The sequence below is a fragment of the Hemitrygon akajei genome, chromosome 6 (assembly GCF_048418815.1).
Source record: "Hemitrygon akajei chromosome 6, sHemAka1.3, whole genome shotgun sequence".
Taxonomy (NCBI): Eukaryota; Metazoa; Chordata; class Chondrichthyes; order Myliobatiformes; family Dasyatidae; genus Hemitrygon; species Hemitrygon akajei.
In genome coordinates this window covers 67882534-67901717 of record NC_133129.1, presented here as the reverse complement: position 1 = coordinate 67901717, position 19184 = coordinate 67882534, and the positions used below count along the sequence as shown (strand labels likewise).

Sequence of the window (19184 nt, the reverse complement as noted above, 5' to 3'; positions counted from 1 at the left end):
TTCAGCACCTACTACATTTTGCTTTCAGGCTTGGATGTATTCAATAAGTCAATGCCCAAAGACCTGTAGGGAAGTGGGTTACAATGATTCATAACCCTCCAAGTAGAGAAATTTCTCTGTCCTTTGTGAAATGCCCTGAGATTGCGGCTATTAATTCTGAACCGTCTTCCTGCCAGAGGACGCAGCATCTTGCCAACTTGTTTTTAGACTATTTATAGATTTCACAGAAGAGCTGCTTATTCAACTAGAATATTTTCAGCTGAAACATATAATAGAATGTCTTTATTTATTTAGTATCCTGACCATAAAGAAGCATGCTATAAAGATATAAAATGATTTAAATCTGCTCCTTTTTAACAGCAAAACAATGTACGGCCCCTCCCAACATTCCTGAAGGTATTATCCTTTCAGACACAATTTTCCACGTAAACCAGAAAGTGTCTCTGCACTGCCAGAAAGGTTTTCAGCTCCTTGGGAACTCAAGCATAATGTGTGGTCCTGACCTGACATGGAGTTCAATCACTGCCACTTGTGAGAGTAAGTAGGGATATACAATGTTATTTGGCTAACTAAAAACATTCTGTGATGGATTGTATAATGCAAGTGTCTGATAATCTACTTGTTCCCTGGTCTTTCATCGTGCCTCTGCAATATTTCGCCATTTAAACACTAAACAGCGCACTTTAAACATAATTGTTAAATATGTTTCTGCTGCACATTCAAGCAGTGCATTTGTGATCAGATCACCTCACTGTGTAGCAAAGTTATGTCTATTGTCATGTGAACAAAGTAACCAGAAAGAAGTACTCGTAGACATGAATTGGTCTCTTTATTGAAGAAAATGAGATGTGGCAGGCGTCATACTGAGAATCTTTCGGAGCCAAAGCTCTCCCCGACCCAACACTACACGACATTTCATGTACTAAAGATCAAAGGACAATTCCTATTTATAATGCTTCCTTTGAACAACACACCACCCCACATCTCCCCCTTTGCATCCACATGACAGACACCCAAATAAAAAATTCAATCATCAGAATCAGAATCAGGTTTATTTTCACCGGCATGTGACATTAAATCTATTAACTTAGCAGCAGCATTTAAATGCAATACATAATCTAGCAGAGAGAGAGGAAAAAATAATAATGATAAATAAAACATAATAATAAATAAATGAGTAAATCAATTACGTATATTGAATAGATTTTTTTAAATGTGCAAAAACAGAAATACCGTATATTAAAAAAAGTGAGGTAGTGTCCAAAGCTTCAATGTCCATTTAGGAATCGGATGGCAGAGGGGAAGAAGCTGTTTCTGAATCGCTGAGTGTGTGCCTTCAGGCTTCTGTACCTCCCACCTGATTGTAACAGTGAGAAAAGGGCATGCCCTGGGTGCTGGAAGTCCTTGATAATGGATGCTGGCTTTCTGAGACACCACTCCCTGAAGATGTCCTGGGTACTTTGTAGGCTACTGCCCAAGATGGAGCTGATTAGATTTACAACCTTCTGCAGCTTCTTGCAGCCCTGTGCAATAGCCCCTTCATACCAGACAATGATGCAGGTTGTCAGAATGCTCTCCACGGTACAACTATAGAAGTTTTTGAGTGTATTTGTCGACATGCCAAATCTCTTCAAACTCCTAATAAAGTACAGCCACTGTCTTGCCTCCTTTATGACTACATCGATATGTTGGGACCAGGTTAGATCCTCAGAGATCTTGACACCCAGGAACCTGAAGCCGCTCACTCTCTCCACTTCTGATCCCTCTATGAGGATTGGTGTGTGTTCCTTCGTCTTACCCTTCCTGAAGTCCACAATCAGCTCTTTCATCTTACTGACATCGAGTGCCAGGTTGTTGCTGTGACACCACTTTGTTGGCTTATCTCATTCCTGTACACCCTCTCATCATCACCTGAGATTCTACCAACAGTGGTTGTATCGTCAGCAAATTTATAGATGGTATTTGAGCTATGCCTAGCCACACAGTCATGTGTATACAGAGAGTAGAGCAGTGGGCTAAGCACACACCCCTGAGGTGCACCAGTGCTGATAGTCAGCGAGGAGGAGATATCATCACCAATCCACACAGACTGTGGTCTTCTGGTTAGGAAGTCAAGGATCCAATTGCAGAGGGAGGTACAGAGGCCCAGGTTCTTGATCAGGATTGTGGGAATGATGGTATTAAATGCTGACCTATAGTCGATGAACAGCATCCTGACGTAGGTGTTTGTGTTGCCACGTGGAGAGCCATTGAGATTGCATCTGCCATTGAGCTATTGTGGCAATAGGCAAATTGCAATGGGTTCAGGTCCTTGCTGAGGCAGGAATTCAGTCCAGTCATGACCAACCTCTCAAAGTATTTCATCACTGTCGATGTGAGTGCTACTGGTGATAGTCATTAAGGCAGCCCACATTATTCTTCTTAGACAATGGTATAATTGTTGCCTTTTTGAAGCAAGTGGGAATTTCTGTTTGTATCAGTGAGAAGTTGAAAATGTTCTTGAATACTTCCGCTAGTTGATTGGCACAGGTTTTCAGAGCCTTACCAGGTACTCCATTGGAAAACCAGCATTGTCTGGTCTTCTAATTAACTGTGGTGTCTTCCAATTAACTTGGTTCACAGACTTAGGAGCCCATTGTTCAGAGCTGCATTTTAGATTTAATCCACAATTTATAGTCAAACCTGAAGACTCATGGCTGAAATCAGTTGCTGAAGTTATTTGCCATGTGTGCTAACCCCCAAAAGCACTCTAACAATGTCCTTTCACTGTCTCTTTTACATCCTCCACTATGATACCCTCTAATTTGAATTGCCACAATACTGACACTTTCTTTTGTTTTCAAGTCTTCCCAGGATCTTATTCTTCCCTTTCTCTTTCATCTCCTAAAGCAAAAACATCTGAAATATATATCCATACTCCCCCATTTAGGCCATTTTTAACCACTCCATTATGAGTGCAGCTCTCTAGTTCCCATCATGCATCTCTTCCACTTTCTCTTCTCCTTGAACAAGCTCTTTAAGGTTTACCTCTTTTAACAAGCATTTTATCTTAACTCATTAGCTCTTCTGTTATATAATGCCATGGGAAAACATTCTTCAGGAAAGTTCTATGAAATTGAGGTTACCAAACAATACATAGTGTCTTCTGTCTTCATTCTTCAATTTATCTTTATTGACAATCCCTCAGTTGTGGATGAGTGCCCCTCCAGAAGAATTTATTCTGCGCATCCCATGATGTTTAATGAGACCAATCATATATGTCAAATATAAAGCAATATAATAAATCTTTTATACATATTTATAGAAACCACCACAACTAAGCCATGTGTTTCCAGTCCAGTGCTAACTGCCCTCTATCCAACAGAACAAAGAACCATTGCATTCCACAAACACGTGACAATGGGACAAGGAGCTTCGGAGGAGGGAAGGGAAAGCCTTGGTTGCATTGAGAAGTTGGTTTTATTCACCATAGACTAGGGTAAAGTTTAAAACTGTCAAGTGGATGGATAATTAAGGAGAAAATGTTTCCAGTGGCTAAAGATACAACAAATCTGTGAGCTTTGTTTTATTGACAAAGGAACCAACATCAACAAATTCGTGTGGATAGTCAGAAGCTTTTTCCCAGGGCTGAAATAGCTAACACAAGAGGGCACAGTTTTAAGGTGCTTGGAAGTAGTTACAGAGGAGATGTCAGGGATAAGTTTTTTACGCAGAGAGTGGCGAGTGCATAGAATGGGCTGCAATTGGGTCTGTTCCGAGCAAAGTTCCTTCTTCAGTGCATTCCAAGCCAGGTGGCAAACCTGCAGACACCGTTTATCCCAATAGTGCTGAGAATAGCTTGCCACCAATCTCAAAGAAGCTCAGTAGTCCAAAACACGTAAGGAGCAATGACTCCTTAATGCATACCAGGAAAGCATGTCCACCAGTGACTTTGCCAGAGGGAGAGACACTGGCAGAGGGGGCAGAGTCCCCTGAAGAGGATGGACATTCTGACGTGGACAGACAGACCCCTCTCACACCCCCAGCACCAGATCCACGCAAAAAATCCTCATCAGTGGTGCCTGCTGGGTCACCAGGGGTAGTGCGTAGATCACAGCGCCCTCGCAAACCTCCTGAATCTTTGATTGGATAGTTTTTTTTGTTGTTAGATTGAATGTTGTATTTGCCATGTTTTTTAGGTGTTTTTGTATTGGTAACCTGTTGCTAATGATACCACTGTTTTTATTTCCCAGTTCTTCTATATTTGGGGTATGTTGGATTTTAAAGGGGGAGAAGTGTTGTAATGTGAGTATTATTAAAAGTAAATTAATACTAATCGGGAAGCTGTTGGTAACAAGAGGCAGGATCCGGGGTCAACAGGGTTTTACTTCCGGTGTACATTGTATGTAGTTCCTCCACCCAGGCCGCATGAGGTACCTGGAAGCCTCTGTATTGTAAATATCATTTGCCGTCCCAGATAAAGAGCCACGTTATGTGGACATATTTCATGAATTCTATCCTGTTCAACCCTTTAACACTATATTAAGGAAGTTAAATCATATACTGCAACAAGCGTTTTGTCTGCCTTCAAAACTGGAACAATGGGAGCTGCCCACCTTGAAAACTGGGTGGGCTCAGTGATGTCCAGCCCCTGTAAACGTTCCAGCTCCTCCTCGACTTTGCCTTTCATGGCATAGGGCACTGACCAGTGCTTAAAAAAACATGGTGTGGCTTCAGGGTCAACATGGAGTTTCACTGTCACGCCCTTCAGTGTGCCCAGCTCGTCCCTGAAAACGTCACTATACCGCTGCAGAATGTCCTCCGTCGTGTGTGCATACTTAATTTCATGCCAGTTGAGCCGGATTTTGCAAAGCCAATTGCAGCCTACAAGACTGGGCCCACTGCCCTTAGCTATCACCAGCCTGGCTTCAGCCTTCTGCCCCCCGGCCAAAATATCCACATATAACACCCCTCAATGAGGTATGGGCTGCCCCATATAGGTCCTGAGTTGGAGCTTAGATGGTCTGATGGGAGGCAGGTTGGATCCCCATGTCCTCCTGTAGGTCTCTTCACTAATGACTGATGCAGTAGCCCCTGAATCAATCTCGAACTTAATGTCCTTTCCCTTGACAGTGACTGTGGCATAATATGGTTCAGGTGGTCCCTCATCCATTTCCACCCCAAACATGTTGTAGGCACACGCTGCCTCTTCGACTGCTTCTCCTGGGTGGTGTGTGTCTGCCTGAGTCTGTTGAGCTTTCCCCTGCCCAGGCTTAACCTTACCCTTTATGCTCCTGCACTTTTTAACTAAATGTCCCTTCTTGCTACAAGCATGGCAGACAGTATCTTTGAATTTGCAAACATTTAGATAGTGCGTCCTTCCACACTGAAAACATGCCATCCGCTTTTCCTGTCTACCAGTCTCCCTCCTGACTGCGACCCCCCCCCCCCCCCCATATCCTTTCTGGATATCCTTGGCATTATCAGCAGCCATCTCCATGCCTTGGGCAATCTCTAGGGCTGTCTTGAAAGTCAACGGTGGGGTTTCCCCCAACAAGTGGCGTTGTACGGCATTATTATTAATGCTGCATACTAATCTATCACAGAGCATGTCATCCAACACGGCTCAGAAATCGCAATGCTCCGACAGCTGCCGAAGCTCGGCCACAAAATCGCCCACAGACTGACCTGGCTTCCAGACATGGCTGTGAAACTTGAACCATTGAACTATCATCGAAGGCTGCGGATTGTGGTGGTTCCCCACGAGCTTGACCAGTTCATCGTATGGAATTTCTCCCAGTTTCCGCGGTGCAGCGAAGTTCCGCATCAGCTTGTACATCCTTGCCCCACGCATACTCAGGAGAATAGAGTGCTTCTTAGCCTCCTCAGTAATTCCATTAGCACAGACAAAGTGTCCCAACCTTTCCTCAAACTCCGGCCAGTTCTCAGTTCCCTCCACAAATTCACTGATAGTCCCAAACGTAGCCATCCGAATGCGAGGATCCTTGTTCGCTCACAGCTCCTGTTCGAAACATGTCGACACATCCACAAAAACCAGTTCACCTCCAAAAATATGTGGTAACTTCTACTTTACAAAAGGACCACTCGACAATTTAATGGCCAAAAAAACATCTTTATCTGGGACGGCAAATGATATTTACAATACAGAGGCTTCCAGGTACCTCGTGTGGCATGGGTAGTGGAACCACATACAATGCACACCGGGAGTAAAACCCCGCCAGCCCCAGAACCAGCGTCTTGTTACCAACAACTTCCCGATTAATATTAACTTACTTTTAATAATACTCACGTTACAACACATAACACCATTCCCTTTGATTCCAGCATGGCCTCTCCCCAATACTGATTGGCACTTTTATTAGACAAGGTTGCCAGCTAACCACTACCTCCCCCTTTTTCAAAGTTATTCTCCAGACGTTAACTCTCTTCACCTTGTTGTGGACTTTGGTCCCTTTAAACTACCACCCTCCATCCCAGCATTGGTGAAACAGGAAGCTTACGTCATAACCCAAAAATCCTGCATTTGGACTATGCTGATGCTCTGTAGGCTGTTTAGTGATTCCCAGCGCATGATTTGGATGCATGCATTGTATGAGCAAGAGGGCCTCACTCATCAATGACCTAAACACAAAGGGGCCTCCATTTCCCCAAACTCAGCAAGCCTCCCTTCTCATGGAATGCTTTTTTTTCTCCACCCTCTCCACCAATTTTAAACTCACCAACAACATTCTCAGGGCCTCAGGAGTTAGCACTGCCACCCCTGTGAAGAGATGGCCTTTTAGGCAGAGGCTGAGCGAAGAAGGTGAGGATCTGGAAAACCCATCCTTGTTCCGCATGGAAGGAGAGGATGTGAAAGGTGGATTTCTGCTGGTCTACCAGCTCAATTTCATCCCATGCACTAGTTAGGCCTACAAATGCACACAGAGTTTAGCACACTGAATCTTCATTCACGAAGATACACATCTATTAATCGGACGGAGGCAGTAACTTGACAAATATATCCATCAGCAGGGTGTAAAATGCTCAATGTGTTCCTCGCTTTGTAGTTTTGTTGAATTAATTCTAGTGAATTGCTTTGACATTGATCATTGTGTTGCTTTGTTTAGAATGCCTTTAGCTCTGTTCAGCTGCATTCCTACTGGATCACCTGAGCCTCCTCCCACACCTATGCTTTTCACTTGCCACACCTGTAGAATTTGTGATGGTATCAGATACCATTTTCAGGCCACCTGATAATGGTTGACTCTGTGTTTCATGGGAAATACAAAGTCTTTTCCATGATTTTTCTTTCCACCAATAGGGCATGACCTGCTGAGTATTTCAACTATTCCTATTTTAAATTTTGGGATTGCAACATCAACAGTTTGCACCATTTTGTCTTTCACAATTCTAATGATCTAATGGGAAGTTAACTACAGACATCAAGACGTGCCTTTATAAAGAACCTTTCACAGCATCTTGACAAAGTCTTTCAGAAATGTGATTTGAAGTGTAGTCAATGTGATAAGAATAGTCATAAGTTAAACAAAGCAGGATACAATTAAACACGGGCAGGAGGAAACTGATAATCATCAGTTATGTATGGGTTCCTTCCTGCTAATCAATCCCACTGCCACATTAAGCTTCAGGCTGTAGATCTGGAAATTGTAACGCCACTTTAAGAAGCACTTAATTGCTCAAAAGAATTTTGAATGTCCTGAGTTTCTGGGGGTCGCAGTGGAAAAACCAGTATTTCTTTTCCGCAACGTATACATATAATTACTTTTTTTTCTTTAAAACAAACTAGAGATATCCTGTGGTGACCCAGCTCAAATTCCAAATGGGCTTGTTCAAAGAGTACAACATAACCACGTGGGAGACGTAGCGACATACTCGTGTTACAGTGGATACATGCTTATTGGACACAGAACAAGTAGCTGCTTGCAGAATGGAACGTGGAGCCCTCCACCCATTTGCCAAGGTGCTGAATGCTTACTACATGGTGCTTAGTGGTTACAATCCATAAGTTAAAACTCTTGCACTCCTTTCTTCTTTTCTCTCTTCCTCTCCCTCTCTGTCTTCCTCTGTCATTCCCCCTATCCCCCTCTCTCTCCCCTATCTCCTGCCCTCTCCCACCCTCTCTCTCTTCCCCTCTCCCTTTCTCCCCTCTCTCCCTCCCGCTCTCTCTTTCCCCCTCCCTCTCCCCTTCCCTGCCCCTCCCTTCCCGTCTTTCTCTTCCCCATCCCTCCTCTCTCTTTCCCTCCCTTTCTTCCCTTCTCCCCTCTCCCCTCTCCCTCACTCTCCTCTCTCCCACTTTCTCTCTTCCCCCTCTCCCTCCTCCTCTATCTCCCTCCCCTCTCCCTCCCTCCTCCTCTCTCTCTCACCCTCTCCCTCCCTCCCTTTCTCACCCTCCCTCCTCTCTCTCACCCCTCCCCATCTCCCTCTTTCCCCCTCCCTCTCTTCCCCCCTCCCTCACCCTCTCTCCCCCTCCCTTTCCCTCTCTCTCTCTTCCCCTCTCTCCCTCCTTTGGACTTACATCACACCAACTTTTGATGTGCATATATTAAAATTAGTACTAAAACCAAAACTGGCAACAATTGTGAGGTGCTGCATTTGGGAAGATCCAATATAAGTTGAGAGCGCGTAATTAATGGGAGGACCCTTAACAGCAGTGATGAATGGAGGAACCTTGAGGTCCAGATACATGGTTCCCTAAAAGTGGCCGCACAGGTTGATCTCACAGTAAGGAAAGTGTATGGCATGCTTGCCTTCATTAGGTGAGACATTGTGTTCAAGAGACAAGTTATGTTACAACCTTATAAAACTCTGACCTGGCCACACTTAGAGTGTTGTATTTAATTCTGCTCGACACATTATCGGAAGGCTATGAGGGTGCAGAGGAGGTTTTCCTGGATGCTGCCTGGTTTTGAGTGCATGTGTTACGAGGAGAAGTTGGAGAAGCTGGAGCTGTTTCCTCTAGAATCGTGGAAGTTGAAGGGAACTTTGATAGAAGTTCATAAGATAATGCAAGGCACAGATAGACTGACAGTATATTTATCCCTGGGACAAAATGTCTAGTATTGTATTTAAGGTGAGAGGGGGAAAGTGTGAAGGAGATACACACAGCAAGTTTTCCACGCAGAATGGGTTGGAATGTACTGCTAGGGTGGTGCTAGAGGCAGATAGCTTAGGAGCATCAAAGGACTCACATAGGAACACAGATGAGCAGAGAAGGGAGGGATACTGTCAATATGTGGGGGAAGAGGGATTAAGTTAATTACGCAAACGTGAGGAAATCCGCAGATGCTGGAAATTCAAGCAACACACACAAAATGCTGGTAAAATGCAGCAGGCCAGGTAGCATCTATAGGAAGAAGTACAGTCGACGTTTCAGGTCAAGACCCTTCGTCAGGACTAAATAAAAGAGGAGATAGTAAGAGGTTTGAAAGTGGAAGGGGGAGGGGGAGATCTGAAATGATAGGAGATGACAGGAGGGGGACGGATGAAGCTAAGAGCTGGAAAGTTCATTGGCAAAAGGGATACAGAGCTGGAGAAGGAAGAGGATCATGGGACGGGAGGCCTAGGGAGAAAGAAAGGGGGTGGGGAGCACCAGAGGGAGATGGAGTGCAGGCAAGGAGTGATTGTGAGAGGGACAGAGAGAGAAAAGAGAGAAAAGGAAAAAAGGGGGAAAAGAATAATAAATAAGGGATGGGGTAAGAAGGGGAGGGGGCATTAACAGAAGTTAGAGAAATAAATGTTCTTGCATTCAGGTTGGAAGCTACCCAGCCGGAATATATGGTGTTGTTCCTCCAACCTGAGTTTGGATTCATCTTGACAGTAGAGGAGGCCATGGATAGACATATCAGAATGGGAATGGGACGCAAAATTAAAATGTGTGACCACTGGGAGATCCTGCTTTCTCTGGTGGACAGACATTGGTGTTCAGCGAAACTGTCTCCCAGTCTGCATCGGGTCTCACCAATATATAAAAGGCCACACCAGGAGCACCGGACGCAGTATACCACACCAGCCGACTCACAGTACAACAGGTACTGTTGCCTTACCTGGAAGGACTGTCTGGGGCCCTGAATGGTGGTGAGGGAGGAAGTGTAAGGGCAGGTGTAGCACTTGTTCTGTTTACAAGTGCCAGGAGAGAGATTGGTGGGAAGGGATGGGGGGATGAGTGGACAAGGGAGTCGCGTAGGGAGCGATCCCTGCGAAAAGCTGAAGGGGGGGGAAGGGAAAGATGTGCTTGGTGGTGGGATCCTGTTGGAGGTGGCGGAAGTTACGGAGAATTATATGTTGGACCTGGAGGCTGGTGGGGTGGTAGGTGAGGACAAGGGGAACCCTATCCCGAGTGGGGTGGCGGGAGGATGGGGTGAGGACAGATGTGCGGGAAATGGGAGAGGTGCGTTTGAGAGCAGAGTTGATGGTGGAGGAAGGGAAGCCCCTTTCTTTAAAAAAGGACATCTCCTTCGTCCTGGAATGAAAAGCTTCATCCTGAGAGCAGATACGGTGGAGACAGAGGAATTGCGAGAAGGGGATAGCATTTTTGCAAGAGACAGGGTGGGAAGAGGAATAGTCCAGGTAGCTGTGAGAGTCAGTAGGCTTATGGTAGATATCAGTAGATAAGCCATCTCCAGAGGTAGAGACAGAAAGATCAAGAAAGGGGAGGGAGGTGTCAGAAATGGACCAGGTAAATTTGAGGGCACGGTGAAAGTTGGAGGCAAAGTTAATGAAGTCAATGAGCTCAGCATGCGTGCAGGAGGCAACACCAAGGCAATCATCGATGTAGCGAAGGAAAAGAGGGGGACGGATACTGTATAGGCTTGGAACATGGACTGTTCCACAAAGCCAACAAAAAGGCAGGCATAACTGGGACCCATACGGGTGCCCATGGCTACACCTTTAGTTTGAAGGAAGTGGAAGGAGCCAAAGGAGAAATTATTGAGAGTAAGGACTAATTCCGCTAGACAGAGGAGAGTGGTGGTAGAGGGGAATTGGTTAGGTCTGGAATCCAAAAAGAAGCGAAGAGCATTGAGACCTTCCTGGGGGGGGGGGGTGGGGGGGGATGGAGGTATATAGGAACTGGACATCCATGGTGAAAATAAGGCGGTGGGGGCTAGGGAACTTGAAATCATCAAAAAAATCCAGAGCATGAGAAGTGCCACGAACATAGGTGGGAAGAGATTGAACAAGGGGGGATAAAACAGTGTCCAGGTATGCAGAAATGAGTTTGGTGGGGCAGGAGCAAGCTGAGACAATGGGTCTACCTGGACAGGCAGGTTTGTGGATCTTGGGTAGGAGGTAGAAACGGGAAGTGCGGGGTGTGAGAACTATGAGGTTGGTGGCAGTGGATGGGAGATCCCCAGAGCTGATAAGGTTGGTGACGGTGGGGGTGACAATGGCCCGGTGCTCCTTAGTAGGGTCATGATTGATAAGTTAATTAGTTTGGCACAACACTGCAGGGCAAAGGCCCTATCCTGTGCTTTAGTCTCTGATCTATGTCACCAAAAAAAAAGCAAAACATTAAGATCTATGCTCTCCTGGAAAATTGCAAATGTCATTCCACTCTTCAGGAAGGGAGAGAGATAAAAGAAAGGAAATTATAGGCCAATTGGTCTGACCTCAAAGGTTGGGAAGATGCTGGAGTCAATTGCTAAGGACGAGGTCTCAGCGTATTTGGAGGCACATGACAAAATAGGCCGTAGTCAGCATGGTTTCCTTAGGGGAAGATCTTGCCTGACAAATCTGTTGGAATTCTTTGAAGAAGTAACAAGCAGGATAGACAAAGAATCAGTGGATGATGTGTACTTGGGTTTTCAGAAAGTATGTGACAAAGTGCCACTGATGAAGCTGCTTAACAAGTTAAGCGCCATGGTATTACAAGAAAGATACTAACCTGGATAGAGCATTGGCTGATAGGCAGGAGGCAAAGGGAACCTTTTCTGGCTGGCTGCTGGTGACTAATGGTGTTCCACAGGGGTCTGTGTTGGGACTGATTCTTTTTACATTAAAGTTCAATGATATGTGTTGATGGAATTGATGGCTTTGTGCCCAAGTTTGGGAACGACACAGAGATAGGTGAAGTGACAGGTAGTTTTGATGAAGCAGAGAGGCTACAGAAGGACTTTGACAGATTAGGGGAATGGGCAAAGAAATGGCAGATGGAATACAGCATTGGGAAGTGTATAATAGAGCACGGACTGTTTTCTAAATGGAAAGAAAATTCAAAATCTGAGCTGGAAAGGGACTTTGGAGTCCTCGTGCAGGATTCCCTAAAAGTTAATTTGTAGGTGGAGTCAGAAGTGAGAAAGCCATATGTAATGTTCGCACTCATTTCAAGAGGTCTAGAAAATAAAAGCAAGGATGTAATGTTGAGGCTTTATAAGGCACTAGTGAGGCCTCACTTGGAGTATCGTGAGCAGTTTTGGGCCCCTTATCTAAAGAAGGATGTGCTGACATTGGAGAGGGTTCAAAGGAGGTTCACGAAAATGAGGAGCATTTGATGGCTCTGGGCCTGTACTCACTGGAATTCAGAAGAATGAGGGGGATTTCATTGACACCTATTGAATGTTGAAATGCCTCTATAGAGTATATGTGGAGTCTGTGTTTCCTATTGTGAGTCCAAAACCAGAGGACACAGCTCAGAACAGAGATGAGGAGGAATTTCTTTTGCCAGAGAGTGCTGAATCTGTGGAATTCTTTGCCACAAGCTGCTGTACAGGCCAAGTCATCGGAAATACAGAGGTTAGTGGATTCTTGATTAGTCAGGGCATGAAGAGATACAGGGAGAAAGCAGGAAATTGAGGCTGAGAGCAAAATGGATCAGCCATGATGAAATGACGGAGCAGACGCAATGGGTAAATGGCCTAATTTTGTTCCTATATCTTGTGGTCTTATGGCTTAACCATCAAATAGTACTCCTTTGAAGCTGCTGTTATATAAATGTATTTCCCTGCAATTGTCAGTGCTATTCAGAACACTGGAACGAAGAATCAACTCAAGTTTGGCCCATATATAACTTTAAAACATCATTAAGCTTCATATTAATTGCTGTCTCTACCCTTCTAGCTGTTTGCAGGTTTCCTTGTCAGAACGGGGGAGTTTGCAATCGACCAAACACTTGCACTTGCCCAGATGGATGGATGGGGCGACTCTGTGAAACACGTATGTAATGCCTGAATGACTAATTTCCCTGACTGCAGCATCACTATTGCATCATCTGTCGCTTCACTGTTTTGGTTAACAGAGCTTTGGTATGACACTACTGCAATGACATCACCGCTCAAGGAGATAAATTAATGAACTGTAAGCTAGTCTCTAGTGTGATGCTGCGAGCCCAACAATATCTGTTATCTCAAATCTCAACCCTACCAGATCTGTTTGGACAGATTCCCAGCCCTTATTACCCGCAGTGGTCCATTCTCCAGACAAATTATTTTCCCAGCACAAATTGGAAAACAAAAGTAATTGTAAACCAAGACTGCAGATGTTGGAAATCTGAAATAAAAACCATAAAATGACAGAAATAGTTAGTGGAACATTCAGCATCCACAGAGAGAGAGGGAGCAAAATGAGTCTATATCCTGGGTCACAGTGCCAGGAAAACATTGTAATATGATTTCATGATTCTTTGTTAAACCATATTGTTTCCTCTACTTCCAATAATTTTATCTGATGTGAAAAGGAAAAGAAAACATCTTATAATATCCTAGTGCATTGAGGCACTGACTTTCCAAGGGCTTATGAATAGATTTTGTATCATCAACACATGTAAGAATAAAGTCAGATACTCCCATAGATGCAGCCAGACCTGCTGAATATTCCCAGCATTTCCTGTTTTTTGTAGTAACAGAAGAAATATAATCAGAAGCTGGACATTTGAGCTCTCACTTGCTCTGCTATTTAGTAAAATTGTAACTAATCATTTAGCTCAGCTCTGTTTTACTGTACTGACCCCTTATACTTTAATTAACCTCATAACCAAAAATTTATCAATCTCATGTCACTTTATCAAGGAAAGAGTTGGTAAGTTGGTTTATTATTCTCACATGTACTGAGGTACAGTGAAAACTTAGTTTTCAATGCCACTCATACAGATCGCCTCATCACAATGAGGTACAGTATGGCATTTGGTAGATACCAATCACGGGCAAATTGCTAGTAAAACCTGGATAGAGGCGTGCTTGACTGCAGAGCACACAGTTTCATGACTACAGCCAGAATTCCATTTAGCATGTTGACAATTAATCTAGTGTACTTATAAAGCTCTTTGATCAGTTCGGCTGTTTAGAGGAACTTTTCAACTTACCTGCAATCTTCAGAATCTCATCTACAGTAAGCAAACACTCAGGTGTATCTGCAGAGGTGTCCCTATAAAAACGTACTATTTTGTTTGTTGCCCCTCCTTGTTCTTCTTACCACAATATAACTTCATATGACTCTACATTAAATTTCATATGCTCTGTATCTCAGCATACTGTTGCTATCTTCTTGAAATACATGCTTCTTGTTCAATGCATGACCTTTTAAGAAGATTGGCATGACCTTTTGCCAATAGTCTTGAGCTATTGTCTTCAAGGGTCATGATGTAAGCAAACTTAGATGTGGTCTCCAGTATACACAAGTCAATAAGACAGATGAGAAAAGACCAGTGATTCTTTTATTGACTACTGTGTACTTCCCATTAAAATGAACAATATTTGTTTACAGCTCCACATTCTGCTCCATTACACATGTTGTAAAGGAGTACTGGGTGGTGCCAGCCTTTAGATACCAGCCAGAAGGAATTTGATTCCAAACAATTGATTGTTGATCGTTACAGAATGTCTCTCTGGTGCTTCGCATCCCTCTCCTCAACCTTCCCCTTTTCCCAACCACGATTCCCCTTTCCCTACCTCCTTCCTACTCTCAGCCCACAAAAGAGACCCATATCAGAACCAGGTTTATCATTACTCACATATGTTATGAAATTTGGGGTCTTTTTTGCAGCAGTACAGTGCAATACATAAAATTATGACAATACATAAAATATATGTGTGTGTATATATATATGTATACATCAGACTTTTGCACAGTACTGTACCTATACTATATATACAACAAAGAGATCAATCAGATTAGTGAGGTATAAATTGTCCTTTGTTCATACTGTACCAAATGCCAATAAACTTTGTCTCAGATTATGAGTCCTAAAAATGTTCACACCAGTGTTAAGCTCTGTATCTACCAGGATTATCCCACTCACCTTCATTAAAGTTTTGAAATATTTTTTCTATTATTTACCTCACAGGAGTTGGGGAAGCAGCAACTATTCCAGGGAGGTACAGGGTACTCAAGCATAGGTTAATGGTGCTCCAAATGCAAGGCAGCTCCACTGCAGCTAGAACCATATCATCTACCTGTCAGTGTAGAAATCATGTATAAGATCCTGTTAAATTGAACAACAGTTGTATACAGACTGCCCTGTTTTTCTTCTTACAATCAATGGTTAGTTCTGATTATGATTACCAGGTCCAGTGTCTGTGGGCAGAGAAACAGAATTGACATTGCAGATGGATAGCTTTTCATTGCGCCATGTTTTTTCTCCATTGTTTATTTTACTGTAAATGCTGTCTGATTTGCTAAAGTGGTGTCAATAGGTTGTGTCAGATTTCCAGACCCAACACTAGTTTGGTTTTGCACTTATGCAGAATGGCCGCATTGCTGGCAGCTTGTGCAAGCTCTCCAGATTTGAGCTGGAGTCCCTGACTTTGTGAACTCCAGGTCTTCACATCTCAGGCCTGTCCTTGTGTAAACAAACCATGTCAGTGGCTGAGAAAACATGGCCCATGGCCTTCGAGTCCTTATGCTCAGCCCACTGAAAAATTTCCGAGGAACACTGCAGGGCTCAGCTCCAGTTAATGTGTGGAGCTCTATGAATTTAGGATGCCACAAAGAGTCGGTGTAGGACTGTGCATCTCTGTGAGGCTGAATGTGACCCATTTACAGCACCAACTCTTGGTTTGAACATCAAGTGATGCCATTTTATTGAGCATCCGTCAGTGAGATCATCCAGTTTATATCCATAACTTTGCTTGCAGAGAATTGTCCTCTTAGTATGTACTCAAATAATGTTGCCAGGTAACCAGGTTCATGGCTGAATAACATCACATCAAGAAATATTCACATTTGCCCAAAATTAGTGACCATTGGTTGGAGCAGTGGTGTCTGATGGGACATGTTATCATGGTAGCATATTCTTAATGGATCTAAAGTGAGAATTGGAACCAAAGTGAGTAGAAAATGAACAGAGGCTGGTCAGTCTAACAATATCACTTTTAGTCTGCTCACTGGGCTCCCCTGTAACACCTTTGTCTAGGGAGAATGACAAAGGAGATTGAGAAAAGTGACCTGGATCTACATAGGAAGGTGTAGGTATCACTTGTCTTCTCATTTAGATCACATTCACCCTCTCGCCCCACTTTCATCCATTCTTTTCTCCTTGCTCACTCTCCTCCCATCCCCATCCCCCACACATTCCAATGTCCTGTCATCCAGCCTCACCTCCCTAATATATCCCTTCTTCAATTCTCTGCCCTCTGTCCCCCAACTGACCTCTAGGCTACCAACAAACTACCTTAAGTGAATGCATGATGAGGAAAATTATGCTTCTTTAAATGACTGGAGTTTGACAGGGAATGAGAATCGGTTTATTATTGTCACATGTACTGAGGTACAGTGAAACCCTTGTCTTGTATACCATCCATACAGACCAATTCATTGCAATGGTGCATTGAGGCAAAACAATAACAGAGTGCAGAATAAAGTGGAGCAGCTACAGAAAAAGTGCAGCACAGGTAGTAAATTTCTGAGGTGGGTGGGCTCTTCAAATATGTTGACTGTTTTCTTGAGGTGGCAAGAAGTATTAGAGTCCATGGTGATTAGTTTCTGTGATGTGCTGAGCCGTGTCCACAACTTTCTTCAGTGAAGAACAGTGCAGTTGCCATATCAAGCCATGATGCATCTAGGTAGGATATTTTCTGTGTTGCATCAATAAAAGAGTTGATGGGGCCCCACCAAATTTTTTAGCCTTCTGAAGAAGTAAAGGCACTGTTGAGCTTCCTTGGTCATGGCGATATGGGGTTGGACCAGGACAGATGTTCACTCCTAGGAACTTGAAGTTCTCAACCGTCTCAGTGCTTTGTTGATTTCCAGCATCATGGGTGACTATGCAAAGGTACTGACACACTATCACACCCAAAATTGGCTGGAAATTATTCCAGTTTTGAAAATTGGGGAAAAATTTCCTCTTTTAAGAGGCAACTCCTCTTCCAATACATTTCTGTGATTTACTAGTCATAGATTTCATAGTTTTATATACTTCCAGCATTGTCTGTGTTTATTTTAGATTTCTAACTCTTTATATTTTATAGACACAAAAGATTCTGCAGATGCAGGAAATCCAGAGCAACTCATACAAAATGCTGCAAGAACTCAGCAGGTCAGGCAGCATCCATGAAAATGAATGGACAGTCAATGTTTTGGGCCGAGACTCCTCTTCAGGACTGGAAAGGAAGGGGAAAAATGCCAGATTCCCATGGCCATCTTGATTATCCCTCTTCCCATCCTGTCTCCTGCAAAAATTCTATTCTCTCTTAGTTCCTTCTTCTTCACCACAGCTTTTCCCAGGATGAGGCCTTCCTTTCCAGAAATTGGAAATGTCCCCATTTTTCAATGAATGGGGTTTCCCTTTCTCCACCATCGATGCTGCCTTCTCCCACATCTCCTCCATTTACCGGACTTCTGCATTCACTATGTCGTCCTGCCACCTTAACAGGAATAGAGTTCCTCTTATCCTCACCTACCACTCCATGAGCCTCTGCATCCAGCACATCATTCTCCACAACTTCCAACATCTTCAATTGGATCCTCCCACCAAACATATCTTTACCTTCCCACTCCCACTCTCCATTGACTGCAGAGTTCGCGCTCTCTGTGATTCCCTTGTCCATTCGTTGCTCCCCATATCCCTGCTAGTGACAGAAATGTTACACTTGCCCATTCATCTCCTCCCTTACCTCCATTCAGAGCCCCAGGCAGTCCTTCCAGGTGAGGCAACACTTCACCTCAGAACCTGTTGGGGTAATCAGTGCTCCAGTTGCGGTCTCCCCTACGCTTTTTTGAGCACCACCACTCCATGTGCCAAAATCAGAGTTTTACAGTGGCCAACCATTTTAATTCCTATCTTAATCTCAATTCTAACATGTCAGTCCATGGCCTCCTATTTTGTCCCAATGGGACCACACTCAGGGTAGAGAAGTTACAATTCATATTCCATCTAGGGGTCACCTCAAAGTTGTTGACATGAACACTGATTTCTTCTTTCAGTAACCTTTTCCCTGTCCCTTCCCTCTTCTTCTATTCCCCACTCTGGCCTCTTACCTCTTCTCCTCACCTGCCCTTCCTTCTTTTTCTCCCATGATCCACTCTCCTCTCCTATCTGATTCTTTCTTCTCCAGACTTTTAACTTTCCCACTCACCTGGCTTCACCTATCATCTTCTAGCTAGTCCTCCTTCCTGTACCCCCAGCTTTTTTATTCTGGAATCTTCACTTTTACTTTCCAGTCTTGAAGAAGGGTCCTGGACCAAAATGTCAACTGTTTATTCATTTCCATAGATGCTGCCTGATCTGCTGAGATTTCCAACATTTTAATTGTGGATGCTATCCTTTATACCTCATTTAGTTTGTGTCTTTGCCTGGTTAGAGTACCAGGGACTGCATATGTAGTTTAGGCTGAGACCCTTCATCAGGACTGGGTCTCGGCCCGAAATATTGACTGTTTACTCTTGTCCATAGATGCTGCCTGGCCTGCTGAGTTCCTCCAGCATTTTGTGTGTGTTGCTTGGATTTCCAGCATCTGCAGATTTTCTCATCTAAAGTCCAACACACGATGCCAAAGACAAAAAACTTAATTTAAATAAGAAGATCTAAAATGCTAGGCCTCTTAGAGACAGAAGGCTCCACGAAAATTAGATAATAAACTTGAGGGTTTTTAATAAAATAAGAAAGAGCTATTTCTGATAACCATTTGGGGTTTGGGGACAATGCAGATGTGGTTTAGAAGTTGGTTAACCAGAATGACAAAAGGCCAGAGGAGTAAGCGGAAATTATTATTTTTTGCATTGAACTGCTGTGATGCCTGAAAATGGTACAGAAGCAG

General features: G+C 43.8%; 1 protein-coding gene across 1 annotated transcript in view; it reads left to right on the top strand.

Moving 5' to 3' along the window:
* The window catches only part of svep1 (sushi, von Willebrand factor type A, EGF and pentraxin domain containing 1), a 289678-nt gene that overhangs the window by 264468 nt on the left and 6026 nt on the right, over positions 1-19184 (top strand). The window contains exons 43-45 of the mRNA XM_073048583.1: positions 361-537; positions 7787-7960; positions 13054-13149. Coding sequence (XP_072904684.1) covers positions 361-537; positions 7787-7960; positions 13054-13149 — 447 coding nt within the window. The remainder of the gene's footprint in view (positions 1-360; positions 538-7786; positions 7961-13053; positions 13150-19184) is intronic.